Genomic DNA, 16,393 nt, shown 5'->3' on the forward strand with positions numbered 1-16,393 from the left:
AATCCCAGCACTCAAGAGGAGGAGCCAGGCAGATGCCTGTGAATTCAAGGCCACCCTGGTCTACAAATCGAGTCCAGAACAGCGGGAACAGCAAGGGCTACATGGGGAAACCCTCTCTCAGAGAGAGGAGAGAAGAGAGAGGAGAGAGAGAGAGAGAAGGGGGGATGGTAATCAAGCTTGTAAGCTTGTGGTTTGTTTTGGATTGTTTTGTGTTAAAGAACAAACTGTAAGCCCAGGTATCAAAGCGCCAGTGACACGCTTGGAACTTTGCCTCCTGTCGCTTGCCAAAAGGTCACGGTGACACAGCCTGGTTTGGGGTAGACAGTTCACTCTTCATTCCAGACAGTGCAAGAGGCTCTCACCATGCCAAATTTACAACTTCCCGCCCCCAAGGAGGGCTTGGTTTCGTGGGCACACAAGCAGTGCCATTTCTCTCGGGCTCCACAGGAAAAAGGCTCTTTAAGAGGATCCGAAAGGTTTCCTTGGGGCTCATCTTTGTTTTCAGGGACTGGCTCGGTGAATTAAAAGGACTGGCTGCTTTTCTAGAGGACCCGGGTTCAATTCCCAGCACCCACATGGCGGTTCACAACTGTCTGTAACTCCAGTTCCAAGGGATCTGACACTCGCGCACGGACATTTTACTTAGGCAAAATACCAATGTACATAAGTAAGAAAAGAAAGAAGAGAAAGTTTAACCCCCTCTCAAAGAAGTGTTTCCTTAATGCAGTTGTCTGAGAAGGCCCTGGTGGGGGTAGGCAGGCAGTGGGCTGAGTGAGATGGAGAGGTACTGCTGGGGGACACTTGCTGGAAAGAGACCTCAGAACTGAGAGAAAACCTATAAAGGCGCACTGTAGCTTTCACTTGCCACAGCTCGGGAACAAGACATCACCGCAAACTTAAGAGATGCCTCCTAATGTCCCCCCGTGTTTGCCCACTGTGAGCACTGCAGCCTGGCAGGAGGTGGGGGCAGGGCAAAGCAGCCATTTGTCATCTGTATCATTCAGGACCAGGGCTGGGTGGCTTCTGGCCCACGTGCAGCTCGTGGGACCCAAGTTGCTTCTGCATTTTTTTTTCTGGCAGTTGTCACCGGGGTCAAGCATGACCGGTGGTGCTTGCTGCCACGACTACGCACAACTGCTTGGGTGTTTTGCCGAGAAGGAAGATAGTCTGGCACTCCCAGGGGTCCAGAACGCCTTCTCCCAGTTTCGGGGCATGGCTGGCTGACTATGGCTCCCGTGGAGCTTACAAGCCGAGGCTGGGGCTCCTTCAGGCCTGGGGGAACCGGCTGCAGGGCCCATTCTTCTCTTTCACAGACAGTGTTCAACTTTGTAAACTCCACCGCCTAAGAGAAATCTGCTTTTAATGTCTAAAGTGCTCCAAAGGCTAAGGTGGGGGTGGGCCTGGACAGAAAGAGGAACGCCGCTTGGAAAATGCACACACACGCACGCGCACCCTTTGGGCTGCCAACCTCGTTGTTGACGTCACTGATTAAGCTGTTCCGAACTGTCGGAAAGGGTTAAGCCAAGAATTTCAGTCGTGAATATTTCTGCAGTGATTTCCTCTGGAAGTTCTTCTTGGAGGCAGATCTCTGGGGCTAGACAGGCAAGAAAAAAGAAAAAAAGAAGAAGAAGAAAAAGAAAGAAAACAACCGGATGCCTTTCCAGTGATGAAGTTCCTAATGAGAGCAAGCCCTCAAAAACCCAAGGGAACATCATTCAACGAAAGTGGGAGGCGGGCCGGGGAGACGGCTCAGCAGTTAAGAGCACTTGCTCTTCTTTCCAAGGACCAGGGTTGGATTCTCAACCTCCCTTCAGTTACAGAACCGTCTGTAACTCTAGTTCCAGGGGATCCAGTGCCCTCTTCTGACCTCCCTGGGCACCAGGCACGCACAGATATACATACAAGCAAAACACCTATCCACATAAAACAAACCCTTGAAAGAAAAGGAAAGGGGGGAGGCGGGGATACTTTGGGCTAAGGGTCAAAATCATCCTGGAGTAGAGTCCTATTAACTAAGGTCCTCACAAACCTGGCTAGGCAATAAAAGGAAGACGGGGCAGAGAGATGGGCCAGGTATCTCTGCTTTCATCTTTTCAGGAGCTGTGGACTCTGACCACCAACTATCCTGGGCTTGTTGGCAGAGATTTCCCAGCCCAAGCTGGAAGAACTGCTTCGATTGGCCCCTGAGAGTAACATCTCTTCGGGACAACTGGCTAGGGAAGAGGTGGGGCTTTCTTGGGGGGTACATCAAGAAAAGGAGTTTTCGGGCTGGAGAGATGGCTCAGTGTTTAGGAGCACTGACTGCTCTTCCAGAGGTCCTGAGTTCAATTCCCAGCAACCACATGGTGGCTCACAACCATCTGTAATGGGATCTGATGCCCTCTTCTGGTGTGTCTAAAGACAGCTACAGTGGACTTAGATACATAAGACAAATCAATCAATCAACCAATCAATTTTGGGAGAGAGGGAGGGAGGGAAAGGGGGAGAAAGAGAGAGAGAGAGAGAGAACCAAACACTAGGAGAGAGGAGAGACAGTTTGGGGAAAGAGAAGGAGAAGGAATGTTTCTTTAACTTGCAGCTGAGTTTGTAAACCTACCCAGGAGTCTCCTCTCTCACGGTCAGCCCACTCTACCCTCCAGGACTGGCTAACGCTCATCCACCAGAAGGATTAAGAATGGCTCAGAGGAGTAAAGAAAGGAACAGGGTCAGGAAGCAGAAGAGGACAGGCAAAGAGGGAATGGATGCTCTCATCCGGCAGGCAAGGCCACGGCTCACTAACTCCATCATCCCTTATTCATGGGATTCCCAGCAGACTGACGCTGTAGTGTGTGCGGTCTGAGGAGAGTGGCTTGCATCAGTCCGGAGGAACAGATGCACTTAAGTCTACAACAAATCGTGAGTGGCGGCTACACGCCCAGACAAAGGCAGGCTAAGTACCTTTGTTGCTGGTGGCTGCGGGCTCTGATTTCCACCCCTCCGGAGTCAGGCCACACAGAGTTGCAAAACAGTCAAGCATCTCTTCTTCTGTCATGTGCTCACCTGGGCATTGGAGCGGAAAGGGAGTCTGGTTACGTCTTGGGCTCTGTCTCGTGCTGGGGTTGAGAATCAGTAGAAGGTCTTTTGTTTGCTTGTTTTGAGGCTGGGTCACAGCCTGGCCCCAAACTTACTATAAAGCTGATGATGACCTTTGAATCCCTGATCCTCCTGCCTCCGCCTCCCAAGTACTGGGGATACAGATTCCGGTCACCAGGTCAGGTTTGTGTGGTGCTTTGGGCATGTTAGGAAAACACTGTACAACTGAGCTCTGCCTGGAACCCAATTGGGAACTTTTGGTCTTCCTGCCTCTACTTCCCAAGTGCTAGAACTACCGTTGTATCACTACACTTGGCTGGAGATCAATTGTTCTGTCTGTCTGTCTATTGTTTGTGTGTGTATGTGTGTGTGTGTGTGTGTGTGTGTGTGTGTGAGACACTTATTTGTGTGGAGGTCAGAGACAAGTTCTGGGAGTTCCCTTCAACTACTATGTGGGTTTTAGAGACTGAACTCTGTTCCTTGTCCTTAATAGTAAGCACATGACTGGATGAGCCCCCTAGCTAGCCCCTAGCTTAATTAAATATGAGTATTCCACCATGTCTCTGGACAGAAAGGTGATCTATGGAGTCCCATCTGTCACGGCACTTCCTTATATGGTATTACAGAGCTGGGGAGAAGGTGCTGGGGCTTGCTGAAGGTTGGGCTCCACTTTACTTCAAGCTTCTTCTTCTCAGAGCTATCCTAGTTTGCAATTTTAAAAAAGCTCCATGCCGGGCTAGAGAGATGGCTCAGTGGTTAAGAGCACTGACTCCTCTTCCAGAGGTCTTGATTTCAATTCCCAGCAACCACATGGTGGCTCACAACCATCTGTAATGGGATCTGATGCCCTCTTCTGGTGTGTCTGAAGACAGCTACAGTGTACTCACATACATAAAATAAAAATTAAAAAAAAAAAAAAACTCTATGTCTGTCAGATTTGCAAGACAGCACAAGACAACCCCTTACATCTGCAGGTAGACATGAACATTCACTGTGGCTTGCTATCATGAATTCATCCTGACCCTGTGACAGCCCACGGAGTCTGAGAAACTGGCAAACACCTCCCTGTTTTACAAGCTGAGCTGGATGTGGTGCTGTTACACCTCCAATCACAGCCTCAGGGAGGCTGAGGCTGAGAATGAAAGCTTGACATCCGAAGGCCAGTTTGGGCCACAGAACAAACAAGTGAGCATGCTGGGGCTGGAAGTCAGGGGAAGCTGCGTGTGCTGTGCACTTTTCTTTAAATACACTCTTGCATTTTTATTTATTTATTTATTTACTGTGTGGGTGGGTGGGCAGGGGAGCATATACCATACAAGCCAGTGCTTGGACACCAAAGTATAACTTCTTCCACCAAGCAAGTCTGGGGGGGGGGTTGAACTCAGGTCATCGGGCTTTGTGACAAATACCTTCACCCCACCGCATCGTCTTGCTGGCCCATGAATCAAGTTCCTCACTCCTAGATCAGGGGCCTTCACATTAGCCCACCCTTGTCAGATAAGAGGACAGAACGAGATGACCCTCAAGGTCGAAGCCCTGTCGAGTGCATGTTCCTCGTGACAGATGAAGATCCCAAGGTGTCTGCCTGCCCTCAGGAGGCTCTGGGTGCTGGGCATGGCCGGAAGACATGCTATCAGATGTCCTTGCCTAATCTTACCTTTAGTGAGGAGCAAGTTGAGGAAATCCTCTCTCCGGATAGCCTTTTTCCCTTCAGAGTTGGTGAAACCAAGGATGTCAAAGCTGTTCTGGATGCCATCCATGGTGTTGCCAAAAGGCGGCCTGTGGTTAAGATAAACTTTGAGGAAATCTGGCAAGTTGATTTTGTCGATCAGCTTCCCAGTGTCCACGTACTCGCTGAATTTGATTTCATTAAACATGTCCTCAATCTAGAGAAGACATCAGAGAGGAAAATGAAGGCTACAGTCAACGTAAACAAATATTTGGTTATTAAAAAAAAAATATTTGGTTAATCACTAGTGGAAACTGGAAAGGAACGTGCGTTTGTGGGTTGCATTGTGTCCTCTCCACCTCAGGAAGGATGCTGAAGTCCTAATCTTAGGGGGGGCCTTATTAGAAATAGGGTCACTGCAGAGGTAACTGTAAAAGGAGGTCATGCTGGAGCAGGGTGGCTTTCCATCCATCATGTCCAGTTAGTTATAAGTTACAAGTTGGGGATGAACACAATGTAACACCTTGTGCACCTGTTCCCGGAGGTCAGGAAACAGAATGCAAGCTTCAGAATGTGGGAGGAGTCACCCGACAGCTGTCACAGGAAGCGTATGGCCCTGCTGACACTGACTGTACATTCTGTCAGAGGACAACATTCTGTGGTTTCAGCACATGCTGGACACTGGATCTGGTCAAAATAAAATGAACTATCTTTTAAAGACTTCCTTTTGAAAGTATCTCTATGCACGTGTGTGTCTCTACATAGGTATACACACGAATGCAGACGCCTGTGTGTGCCAGAAGAGGGCGCTGAATCCCTTGGAGCTGGGTCACATGTGGTTACAAGCTACCTGATGTGTGGGTGCAGGAACCAAACTCTGGTCCTCTGCAGGGAGAAACAGCAAGCGCCCTTAACCCAAGCCATCTCCCCAGCCCCTAATTTCTTATGTTTTAAGCCTCTCAGTCTGTGTCATTTTATCCTGGCCTGATAATATCACACTATGCATACCATGTAGATGGTCATGAATGCTATTCAACTGTGTCGCCTTTTACCCCGAGTGTGGCTGTCAACCACTTCTTCACCCTGACACATCCACATTTGTTTTAAAGGCAGAAACTAGCCAGGCACAGTGGCACACACCTGCTTTCTTGTGGTCAGGAAACAGAGGCCACAGTGTGCCTTAGACTCAAAGCCAACCAACCTGTGCCTACATAACATGTTCTAAGGCAGCCACCAATAGGCAGAGAGGGTCTGTTTCAATAAACAAACAAAAAAGGTACTTCCCAGGACAGAGTGTACAAGAATCTTAAAATGAGCTTGGGCTTAAGTACAGATTTCAATGCGAAACTCAAATATGGGATTCACATCCTGGTAAATTTTTTTTTAATTTAAATTTAAAAGTTAGTATACAACCAGCTATTGGCATGCACACCTTTAATCCCAACACTCAGGAGGCAGAGGCAGGCAGATCTTTGAGTTGGAGGCCAGCCTGGTCTACAAAATGAGTTTGAGGCTAGCCAGAGCTACATAGTGACAGTCTGTCTCAAAAAAAAAAAAAAAAAAAAAATCTAAGAAATGCACTAAAACCTACTGAAACCTATTAGAACTGGTAAAAAGTTTCAGGGTATGATATCAATCTGTGAAAATCAGGAGTGGAGAAATGGCTCAGCACTTAAATCTGTAATTGATCTTGCAGAGGACCCAGGCTTGGTTACCATCACCCACATGAAGACTTATAACCATCTAGTAACTTTAGTTCTGACGCCCCCTTCTGACTTCAGTAGGTACTGCATGCGCATGGGTCACATGCATATATGCAGATAAAACATTCATACACATAAAATAAAAGTAAGAGTTTAATATATAAAAATTGATTATGGGGCTGGAGAGATGGCTCGGTGGTTAAGGGCACTGACTGTTCTTCCAGAGGTCCTGAGTTCAATTCCCAGCAACCACATGGTGGTTCACAACCATCTGTAATGAGATCTGGTGCCCTCTTCTGGTGTGTCTGCTGAAGACAGCTACAGTGTGTGTGTGTGTGTGTGTGCGTGTTAAATCTTTTTAAAAAATCGATCGCATTTCATACACTAAACATCACAAAGAATTACCAAGAAAATAATTCCATTTCATTTTTAAAAATGGGTACATTGTGTGTGTGTGTGTGTGTGTGTGTGTGTGTGTGTGTAGTGTATGTACAGGTACATGTATGCCTCAGGGAACATGAGGACAGTGGACACTATGTAGATTCTACATGTACCTGAGGAGCCATTTCACCAGCCCAGCAATTTTTACATAGTATTTATTGAGCATCATGTTCAATAAATTCTTTGAAATAATTTGTAACCAAAAAGCTTAGGCTCCAAAAACTGTAAAACAGTGTGGGAGTTAGGAACCAAACCTAAGTTAATTCAAACATTTCCTAATTTGGAGCTTGGAAACTTTTCTTGGGAATTTGTAACAGTGTGACAGCTTCTGCTCTCAGAACTGATTGGCCAGCCACCTGCCTAGCATGTCCCAGGCTCTGACTTCCACCCTCAGGGCCACCAGGGAACAACCGAATGAGAGTCCTAACTCCAGCTGGCCTTTCTGCTGGTGTGGAAACTGACAGGTTGGTTCTGAAATTAAATACAGAAAATGGCAGAGAAGAGTAGAGCAGACAAAACGGGGGGGGGGGCGGGGGGCTGGGAATGGATTACGGCTTGACGACTTACACGCCCCATCTCAGTTCAAACCCTACTACCATTCTATGTTCATCAACAGTGTGTCTCGGGCATAATGGTAGACACAGAACACAAAACGGAGTCAAGAGCATGGTAAAAGGACTGGAGATGGCTCAGTGGTTAGGGGCACTGGCTGCTCTTACGGAGGACCTGGTTCTGTTCCAGCGTCTGCAACTGGCCAGCTCATGACCATCTGCCATTTCACTCCAAGGGGACATAATGCCCTTTTCTGGCCCATATACATATGTACGCACATGCGTGCGCGTGCACACACACACACACACACACACACACTTGTGCATATTTGGAGACCATGGGGATTATTTGCTGGTGTTAAATATGGATCCCAAATATTGAATTTTGATTATCAGATTTGCCAGCAAGCACCCTCACCCACTGAGCCATCTTGCCAGCCCCAGATACTTTATTGTTCTTAATCTTAATTTTCATTTACTTTTTAATTATTCTATTTTTTTTTTTTTGAGATGGGGGTCTCACTGAGTTGCCCTGGCTGGCCCAGAATTCACCATCTAGACCAGGCTGACCCCAAACTCACAGACATCTGCCTGCCTCTCCTCGGGAGTACTAAGATGAAAGACAATGGGCTGTCATGTCCTCATTTTTGCCAACCTAACTTGCAATCCAACTGCCTCAAGCAAGTTACTAATTTCTTTTATAAACCACGGATTTACTAAAGAAGAAAATCGTCAGCGCCTCTCTATTTCTCCCCGTGCCTCTTTCCTAAGATACCCTAGACCTCCCGCTGCACGCTGAGCTGAAACATCATCTGAATTTTTCCGTTTCTCCCTCCTCGCTGGCATATACAGTTTTATGACTGGAGCCTGTGTCTCTAAGCCAGGGGTTATTTGCTTTTACTTTAAACATACTTAACCACTAGACTGCTGAAGACCTGTTGCTTTCAAGCTGTTCCCTGCGCAGTTAACGGCCTTGGAGGAGGGGAGGCTTTATTCTTTCTTTCCCGTGCAGAGTTTTGCTGCTTAGATACACGTGTCGTGTCGGGTTGGAGGAGCAGAGGAGGTGTGACCGTTTCTCCCCATGTGTGAAGGAGAGCTGCTGGATGCTGGCAGCCCCAGCTCTTGGGGAAACAGCGTTACTGGTTCCCAGGAAGTGTAATCGAAGCTGTGCACACACTACGTGTGAGGACACGGTTTCGGAGTGTTGTCACAGCTGACGTTTACATTTGACACAATTGCACAACCGTGCGTTAGATTCCACATGGATTTTCTGAAGATTAAAAACTGTTATCGTATTAGCTGACATGTTAATGCTGTACAATTTTAATACTACAAAGCATGTCACGTATGCACACTATGCATGTGCTTGGTGCCTGAGGGGGACCAGAAAGGAGTGTTAGATCCCCTAGAACTGTAGTTACTAAGGGCTGTGAACTGCCATGTGGGTGCTGGGAACTGAACCTGGGTCTTCTTTTACTGTAGGCTCCTAACCTCTGCGCCATGTCCCCATTCAGTTTTAATAACTGTAGCCATGCTGGGGCTGGAGAGAAATGACTCATTGGCTAAGAGCACTGGCTGTTCTTGCAGAGGACTCAGGATTCCCAGCACCCACACGGTGGTTCAGAACTGTAACTCCCGTTCCAGGGGATCTAATACCCTCTTCCCAGCCTCTGTGGATACCAGACATACAGGAAGTATCCAAACACACATGCATGTGAAACGCCTATACTCACACTTAAAGATGACAAACATTTTGAGAAGTTTAACAGTTAAGACACACACACACCACTACTTACTTGAGGGTAAAGTGATCATTTCAGAGAACAGACAGATCTTTAAATTCTTTGTTTCTGTTTTCTCTGGGTAGCCCTGGATGTACTAGAACTCACTCTGCCGGCCCCAAACTCAAGAGATCCACCTGTCTCTGCCTTCCATACTGGGGTTAAAGGTGTGCGCCACCACCACCTGCCTATCTTCAAGTTTTAACACCAACATCCTCTGTGCATGGGATCTTTGGTGCATTCTTAATATACCTTATGTTGAGATTTCTTGAGAGAGGGGAGCAAAGTCTAATGCATATTCATTGGACCTGTTTTTGCTTTGTTTAGTTTGGCTTTTATTTTCGTGAATTGTTGTTTGAGACAGATCCCAGGTAGCGTGTGCTGACCTCAAACTTACTATGCAGTTGAGGATGTCCTTGAACTGCTGATCTTGTTGACATGTGCTGGCGTGTCTAGTTTACATGGTGCTGGGAACCGAACCCAGGCCTTCCTGCTTGCTAGGTAAGCACTCTGCCATCTCAGCTACATCCTCAGCCTGCACTGGGTTGTTCTGAAGCACACAAGGAAAGTGCCTGCCCAGGGTAGGGACTGAACCCACAGTAATTATGCTGTAATTATTTTTTTTCCTATGTGCTTTCTAATTAGAATTTGTAGAATTACAATATAAATTATAATTCTGTGCTAATGACATATGATCAACTTTATAAGTAATAAGTATATACGTTATAACACATATACATTACCAACATGTGATTTAACTCAATTCCTCACTCTGGTGATAAAAGGAGTTGACATGTCTGCATGAGTCATAATCAGAGAGTCCCAAGATTTCAGCGAGAGTTCTCAGGACAAACCTCTCAGGAGGTGATTCACCTCTTCCTCCCTAAGGATCACTGCTTAGGCTGGCGAGATGGCTCAGTGGGAAAAGGGGCTTGTGGCACACACCTAGCTCCTTCAGTTCAATCCCCCAGTGAGAGGCTGACTCTTGAGTGCTGTCCTCTGATCTCCACATGTACACATCATGCAACACACATGTCATAGTGATGCTAAATGTTAACTCAGCAGCTTGGGTTCCTGGGGACTCCTTTCTAAGCCTCTCTGCAGGTGTAGTGAAGGTTCTGCATCTAAATGAAGCTCGTGCTTAGGACAACAACTGTGGGGATGGATGTGACCTTCCCAGTGCCTTCTGAATGCCCTGGTGCGAAGGTGACTCTAGAGATTTGGGAGGCCAGAATGCTCAGCATGGGATGTTCTGGTTGTCTGCAACCTGGCTGTGTACAGTATCCTGACCCTAGTCCACTATTCGCTGAGGCGGTGGTCCATTTCATCCTGTAGAGTTTTCAATGTCTGAGAGCAACTTCTTGTGCTCAGAGATCCTGATTTTGTTAGTTTGGGGACATACTATTTAGAAGTTCCCCGGGGTGATCTGAAGTGTGGCCGAGGTCGAAAAGCTTTTAAGGCCACCAGAGTTCTCAAACTACTCAGGCCAAAATGGCCCGGAGGGCTTGTTAACAAGAGGGATTGCAACTCAGTGATTCTGGGGTTGTGAGGGGAGAATACACTTAGTTTACAAGTCCTCAGATGGCTCTATGCTTAGAACCAGTATTCTTGACTGGGGGTTGGAGGGAAGGGTGGGCCTGCAGAGGTGACATTGCTGCAGGAAAGAGTTAGCTCCAAGCCTGTGGCTTTCTGTAGAGCAAGGGCAGGTGGCAGCTGCAGCGGATGAGAGAGTCCTTTGGGTTTGTATCCCTTCCCCATGGGAAGCTGCAGCAGCTGCGGCGGAGGAGGAGATGGTCCTTTGGGTTTACGTCTGTTCACCTGGGATGCTGCAGCAGCGGCCTCAGCTCTGCCGCCTTGGCTGCCTGGAATAGACAGAGCCTGACAGAGTTGCTCAGAAAAACGGAAATAAGACGTGAGTGAATGGAGAAGCAGACAGTGATGGGCAATAGAAGAATTTCTCTTAAAACTCCCAAAAGCGGGAATGGAAAGGCCTCTAGGTTAGCAGTGCGGGCTGCCCTTGTAGGGAGTTCAGTTTCTAGTACCCACGTCGGGCAGCTCACAGCTGCCCGTGACTCCAGCTATTCAAGGGACTTGACACCCTCTTACACACTTACACACACACACACACACACTTCAACTGGGTGGTGTACACCTTTAATCCCAGCATCTAGGGGCAGAGGCAGAAGGATCTCTGTGAGTTTCTGATCTACAGAGTAAGTTTCAGGATAGCTAGGAATATTTAGTAAGATACTATCTCAAAAAAAAAAAAAAAAAAAAAAAAAAGAGTCACAAAAGCCTTATTTGGAGGAGTAACCACTTCCTTCCCTAGCTCATGTGGCTCAGCCTCTCATGCTGACACAGCTCTGGTTTGCTTGACGTGGAATATTTCTTCAATGATTTCATTTGAAACATCTAGACACACAGCACGTTGTCCCTTGTTGGTGTTGCCACTCCGGGCCCAGCAACACAAGGGTGACCCGTTCTTGGTGGGCTGTGTCCCTCCCGCAGAACAACTTTCCTTCATCCCATTATTGAACCCCAAAGGCCCTTTGGCTTCCAATCCCTGTTGTCAGACACGGGAAGCCACTGGGGACTTTTGAATCATGTTTTATAATTAAGTTTTATAAGCTCCCTATTAAGTGGAGAGGAACCTGATACACTTGAACTGGGGCCATTCCCATTTATTTTCCTGAGGTAGCTTTGGGTGGCCGGCATGTTTCCTTTTGTGAGTGTCATGGCCTCACTGGGCTGGAGGATTCCCCATACCTCTCAGTGTGCACCCTCTTCCTGTCACAAAATACCATAAAATATGGGCCATCCTTGACCTAAGGAAGTCACGTCACCCTGCGCCCTCTCCCAGTTGTCCACTCCAGTGGTTTCTCGCTGATCTGGGGCAGAGGTGTGCACTGGGGAGGGTGATTCACGGCCAGGCGGATCCTCTGTGCCCCGTGTCTGGAGGCTCTCCCAGCGCAGCTGCTGCTATGCGTGCTTCACTCTGCTCTTAAGACCACAGAGCGTCCCCTCCCTCATCTTGGGGACACGTCCCCTAAGACCTTAACAGAAGCTGGACTAGAAGTCACAAAGAATGCCGAACTTTTAGTGATCTGTTTTTCTTTTACAGAGAGGGCCTCCTAGGTAGCCCAGGCTAGCCTCAAACTCTATTTGTAACTGGAAATAACCTTGAACGTTCGATCCTTCTGCCTCTGCCTTCATGTGCTGGGAGGACGGGTGCCACCGGGCCCAGTTCCCATGGCTGCATCTTTCCCCTTTTTAAAAATTAACATGAGGTGCTTTCCCTGCACACAGGCTGTTGCTTGTTCATTTGGACATAGAATGGCACACGTCCAAATGACCTCTTCACAATCCACAGGGACAGGATTTATTTTTAACCACAGGTTTTGGAACACGTCTGTCACTGTCTTGGGGGTCTAACCTGAGGCATGGCATATGCTCCACAGGCACCCTGCCCAACCCTTCTTCCCTTGTGAAGCGGAGAACGTTCGCCTTTCCAGAATAAACAGAGCCCATGATGGCTTCTGCGGCGGTATGGCCACCTCTTGGCAGCTATGTCCCCACTGTGGGGCCTTTCGGTAACTTGAGGGTGACATATTACACCATGGTATTGTGACATGTATCAGGCAGGCAACAAACACTAATACTAAGTGACTAATGAGGGACCATATATAGCCCAAGTAAAGGATTTAAAGATACAGTCCTGCCTGAGTGCCGAGACCGGCAGCTTTTCCCAAAGCCACGGGAGTAGTTGGTCAGGTGCCTAGTACTCTCTGGAATTCTGATCAGTTCTCGGGCACCCTGAAGCACCGGGATGTATGCTGGTTCCAGATAAGAAATAACAGGGATAGACAGTCACCCCACAGACATAGAAAACTCTCACCTAATAAGGCATTTCTGCCCCTTGGTACATGCGCAAGAGAGATGGGAAGCTACGTACACGGGAACTGTGTAGGGATGTCCGTGATAGCATTGCTCAGGAGAGGGCTACGCCAGAAACCACCCAAATCCTCACCAACTCGGGAGTAGGCAAATAAGATGCGGCAAATTCGCTGACAGGAATATTTTTCAGCAATATTAAAGGGGATCAGAAAGAGGGCTCAGCTGTTAGGAACACTGACTTCAGAGTGCCTCTATGGTGGCTCACAACCGTCTAGAACTCTAGTTTCAGTAGGTCTAACCTCCTCTTCTGAGCTTCATAGGCACCAAGCATGCCTATGGTTCAGCACCATACCTACAGGCAAAACATTCATTTGGGTAAATAAAACAAATCAATCAAAAAAAATTTTTTTTTCTGAAAAAGAACAGCATCATTACGTGACATCATCATTACCATCCTCAACATCACCACCACCGCCATCACCGTCACCACCATCGCCATCATCACCACCATCGCCATCATCACCACCATCACCATCATCACCACCATCACCATCATCGCCACCATCGTCATCATCACCACCATCACCATCACCGTCACCACCATCGCCATCATCACCACCATCGCCATCATCACCACCATCACCATCATCACCACCATCACCATCATCACCACCATCACCATCATCACCATCATCGTCACTGTCATCAGGGCTGAAGAGACGGCTCCGTAGTTATAAGTGGTTGCTACTCTTTCAGAGGACGCACAGCACTACCTTCTGACCTCTAAGCAACTGAACCGATGTGCACGCATGTGCACCGACACGCACAAACACGTATAAGCAATTAGAAAAGAATAATGAGGCAGGAGGGTTGTTCGAGCAGTTAAGAACACGTCTTGTTCTTGCAGAAGATCCGTGCTCAGTTCCCAGAACCCACATGGTGGCTCACAACCATCCCTAACTCCAGTTCCGGGGGATCAGATTCCCTCTGATGATGTCCAAGGGCATGCAGGTAAAATACTCACACACATAAAAATAGGCCAAAAATAAAATCGAAGACAAAAAAATAAAGATATTAGGCAGGCGTGGTGGTGCACACCTTTAGTCCCAGCGCACCGTGGTGGCAGAGGCAGGTGGGTCCCTGAGTTCAAGGCCAACCTGGCCTACATCATGAGTTCCAGGACAGCCAGGGTTGTGTAGAAAGACCTTGTCTCAAACACACAAAGAAGTTAAAGTCTAGAAAAAAATAAGAACCAAGGCCTGGTGCGTGCTCCATTCTGAATGAATCTTGAACATGCCATGCCGGGTGAACTAAGCCAGACATATCACATACTGTATGATCTATTTTTATACTATCATAATAGGCAAGGCTGCGCAGATGGAAGACAGATTGGCAGTTGCCAGGGCTGGGGGAGGAGGGGCAGAGAGCGGCTGATAACAGGGACGGGATCTCGTTGGGGATGATGATATCCTGGGGGTGCACAAACGCCTATACAACTCTATAAACCACCCAGAAGCCGATGGACTGCACCCTCTGAATAGGTGCACTGGATGGTGGTGTGTTATATTAGGGTAAAGTTGTTTACTTTTAAAGTAGGCGGAACTACAGCAAAAGCAAGCAGCGCAATTGTCCGGTTCCAGAACGTTGGTGTTCTAGGGAACATATTCCCTGTCACTGTGCCACACCCAGCCTTTAGAATCACAAAGCTGGTGAAGATCAATGTGTGTTTGTTACGAGAGCTTCAAAAAATAAAGGGGGGGGGGGACATAAGAAAAAGTACATGCCCTGGGCAGGGTGTGTGGTTCAGTGGTCAAGTGCTTGTCTAGCACAGAAACAAACAAACAATCCAGAATCCCAGGGACATGCAGGGATCGACATGGGGTTGCCTTCCTTCTTTGCACCAGGGCACACATGCAAACACAGAACACAGGGTTGGGCTCACTCAGCCTGTGTGGTCCCAACTCTGGCTCTGCTCTTGGAGGCTGAGTTGCAGTGCCAGTTTCTCCCATGCTCCAAGCCTCACTTTTACCACCTGTAAAATGGGCAGGGCAAACAAAGCAATGCCCTGCATGCTTCCTGAGGGCACTGAGAGGACCAAAACCCACGGTGCATCCTTCAAGGTGCTAGGTGCATCCTGAGTTCACACAAGAGAAGCCCCTCCCATCCACACTAGGTGATATGGTGGACGCTCTCGGGCATTCTGGGGTTTGTTTACTTAAATGCTCACATATAAATACTCTTTCTGCCGGACGCTAGCTCGGTGATGGTCCTGATCCAGCCTCCCCTAGGACTCTGGTCCATTTCTCTTACCTTTAGGATGGAAATAGCCTGCTGATGTTACTTTGCAGAGCAGGACCCAAGGTACTAAGGGCTCTGGGCGCTTTCTCGGAAAAGGAGAAGTTGTGCCCAGGATCTCCTTCTCAACCCTCTCCCAGCCTCCCCCCCCCCCAAACTCCATGTGGGTGAGTTTACAGCAATTGGCTGCAATCTCTACTCCAGCTGGGACCACCAGTCTAACAGATTAGCACACAGGGCTTTGAGAGGATCTTGCATGTTTATCTTCGGGTCTTTTTGGTTCTGAATACAAAGTCGATACAAACTATCCACTGTTAGTTTAAGAAAACTGAATAGCAGGATGACATGCAGTACCAGGCCCTCCTCTCTTCACAACCACACTGCCTGCAGAGGGGACAGGGAAAGTGTTTAACACACAGGTTTTCATTTATAGACCCTTGGTGAGATGAGGGGGCATGCCCGGGAGTGAGGCTGAGGAGAGCCAAGGAGAATGTGGTTGTTCCCAGGGCCCCCAAGGCAGGCGGTGGGAAGCCCAGAGGTGGTGGAAGGGGAGAGCCCAGTGGGATGGAGATCAGCCAGAGAGCCTCACGGTGGGTGGTCACGCGCCTCTTGAGGTAAATGGATGTGAAATGAGGTTATGCGTGACCCTTTCTGACTGTTTCAAGAAAGCTCTTGAGGGAGTAGGCTTTTTGTTTGTGTTGTGCAAATCGAGGAAGAGATGAGTCCCAGGCCTGGGGTGATATCTGGAGGGACGGAGCCTGCAGAATGAGACTGCCACGGGCTTTCAGGTGATCCCAGAGGCCCTAGCTGACCTCAGACTCTTTGTAGGAAGTGGGAAGGGCACATTTACCTGACTTGCAGCTCTCAGAAATGGGTGTCATTACAGACTTGGAACCTGTTCCTTCAGGTTAAGCACATAAACATACGAGTAATAATGGTAACTATGATTATTTGGTGGGATGAGGCAGGGGGATTGAACCCAGGGCC

The 16,393-nt window shown here is 48.1% G+C and overlaps 1 protein-coding gene across 1 annotated transcript in view; it reads right to left on the reverse strand.

The window, feature by feature from the left end:
* Positions 1-1,481: 1,481 nt before the first annotated feature.
* Positions 1,482-16,393, reverse strand: part of CFAP251 (cilia and flagella associated protein 251) — a gene marked incomplete at both ends in the record, with an annotated part of 68,083 nt that continues 53,171 nt past the window's right edge. The window contains 3 exons of the mRNA XM_080941324.1: positions 1,482-1,594; positions 2,938-3,039; positions 4,730-4,958. Coding sequence (XP_080797450.1) covers positions 1,482-1,594; positions 2,938-3,039; positions 4,730-4,958 — 444 coding nt within the window. The remainder of the gene's footprint in view (positions 1,595-2,937; positions 3,040-4,729; positions 4,959-16,393) is intronic.

The sequence above is a fragment of the Micromys minutus genome, assembly GCF_963924665.1.
Source record: "Micromys minutus genome assembly, chromosome: 29".
NCBI lineage: Eukaryota > Metazoa > Chordata > Mammalia > Rodentia > Muridae > Micromys > Micromys minutus.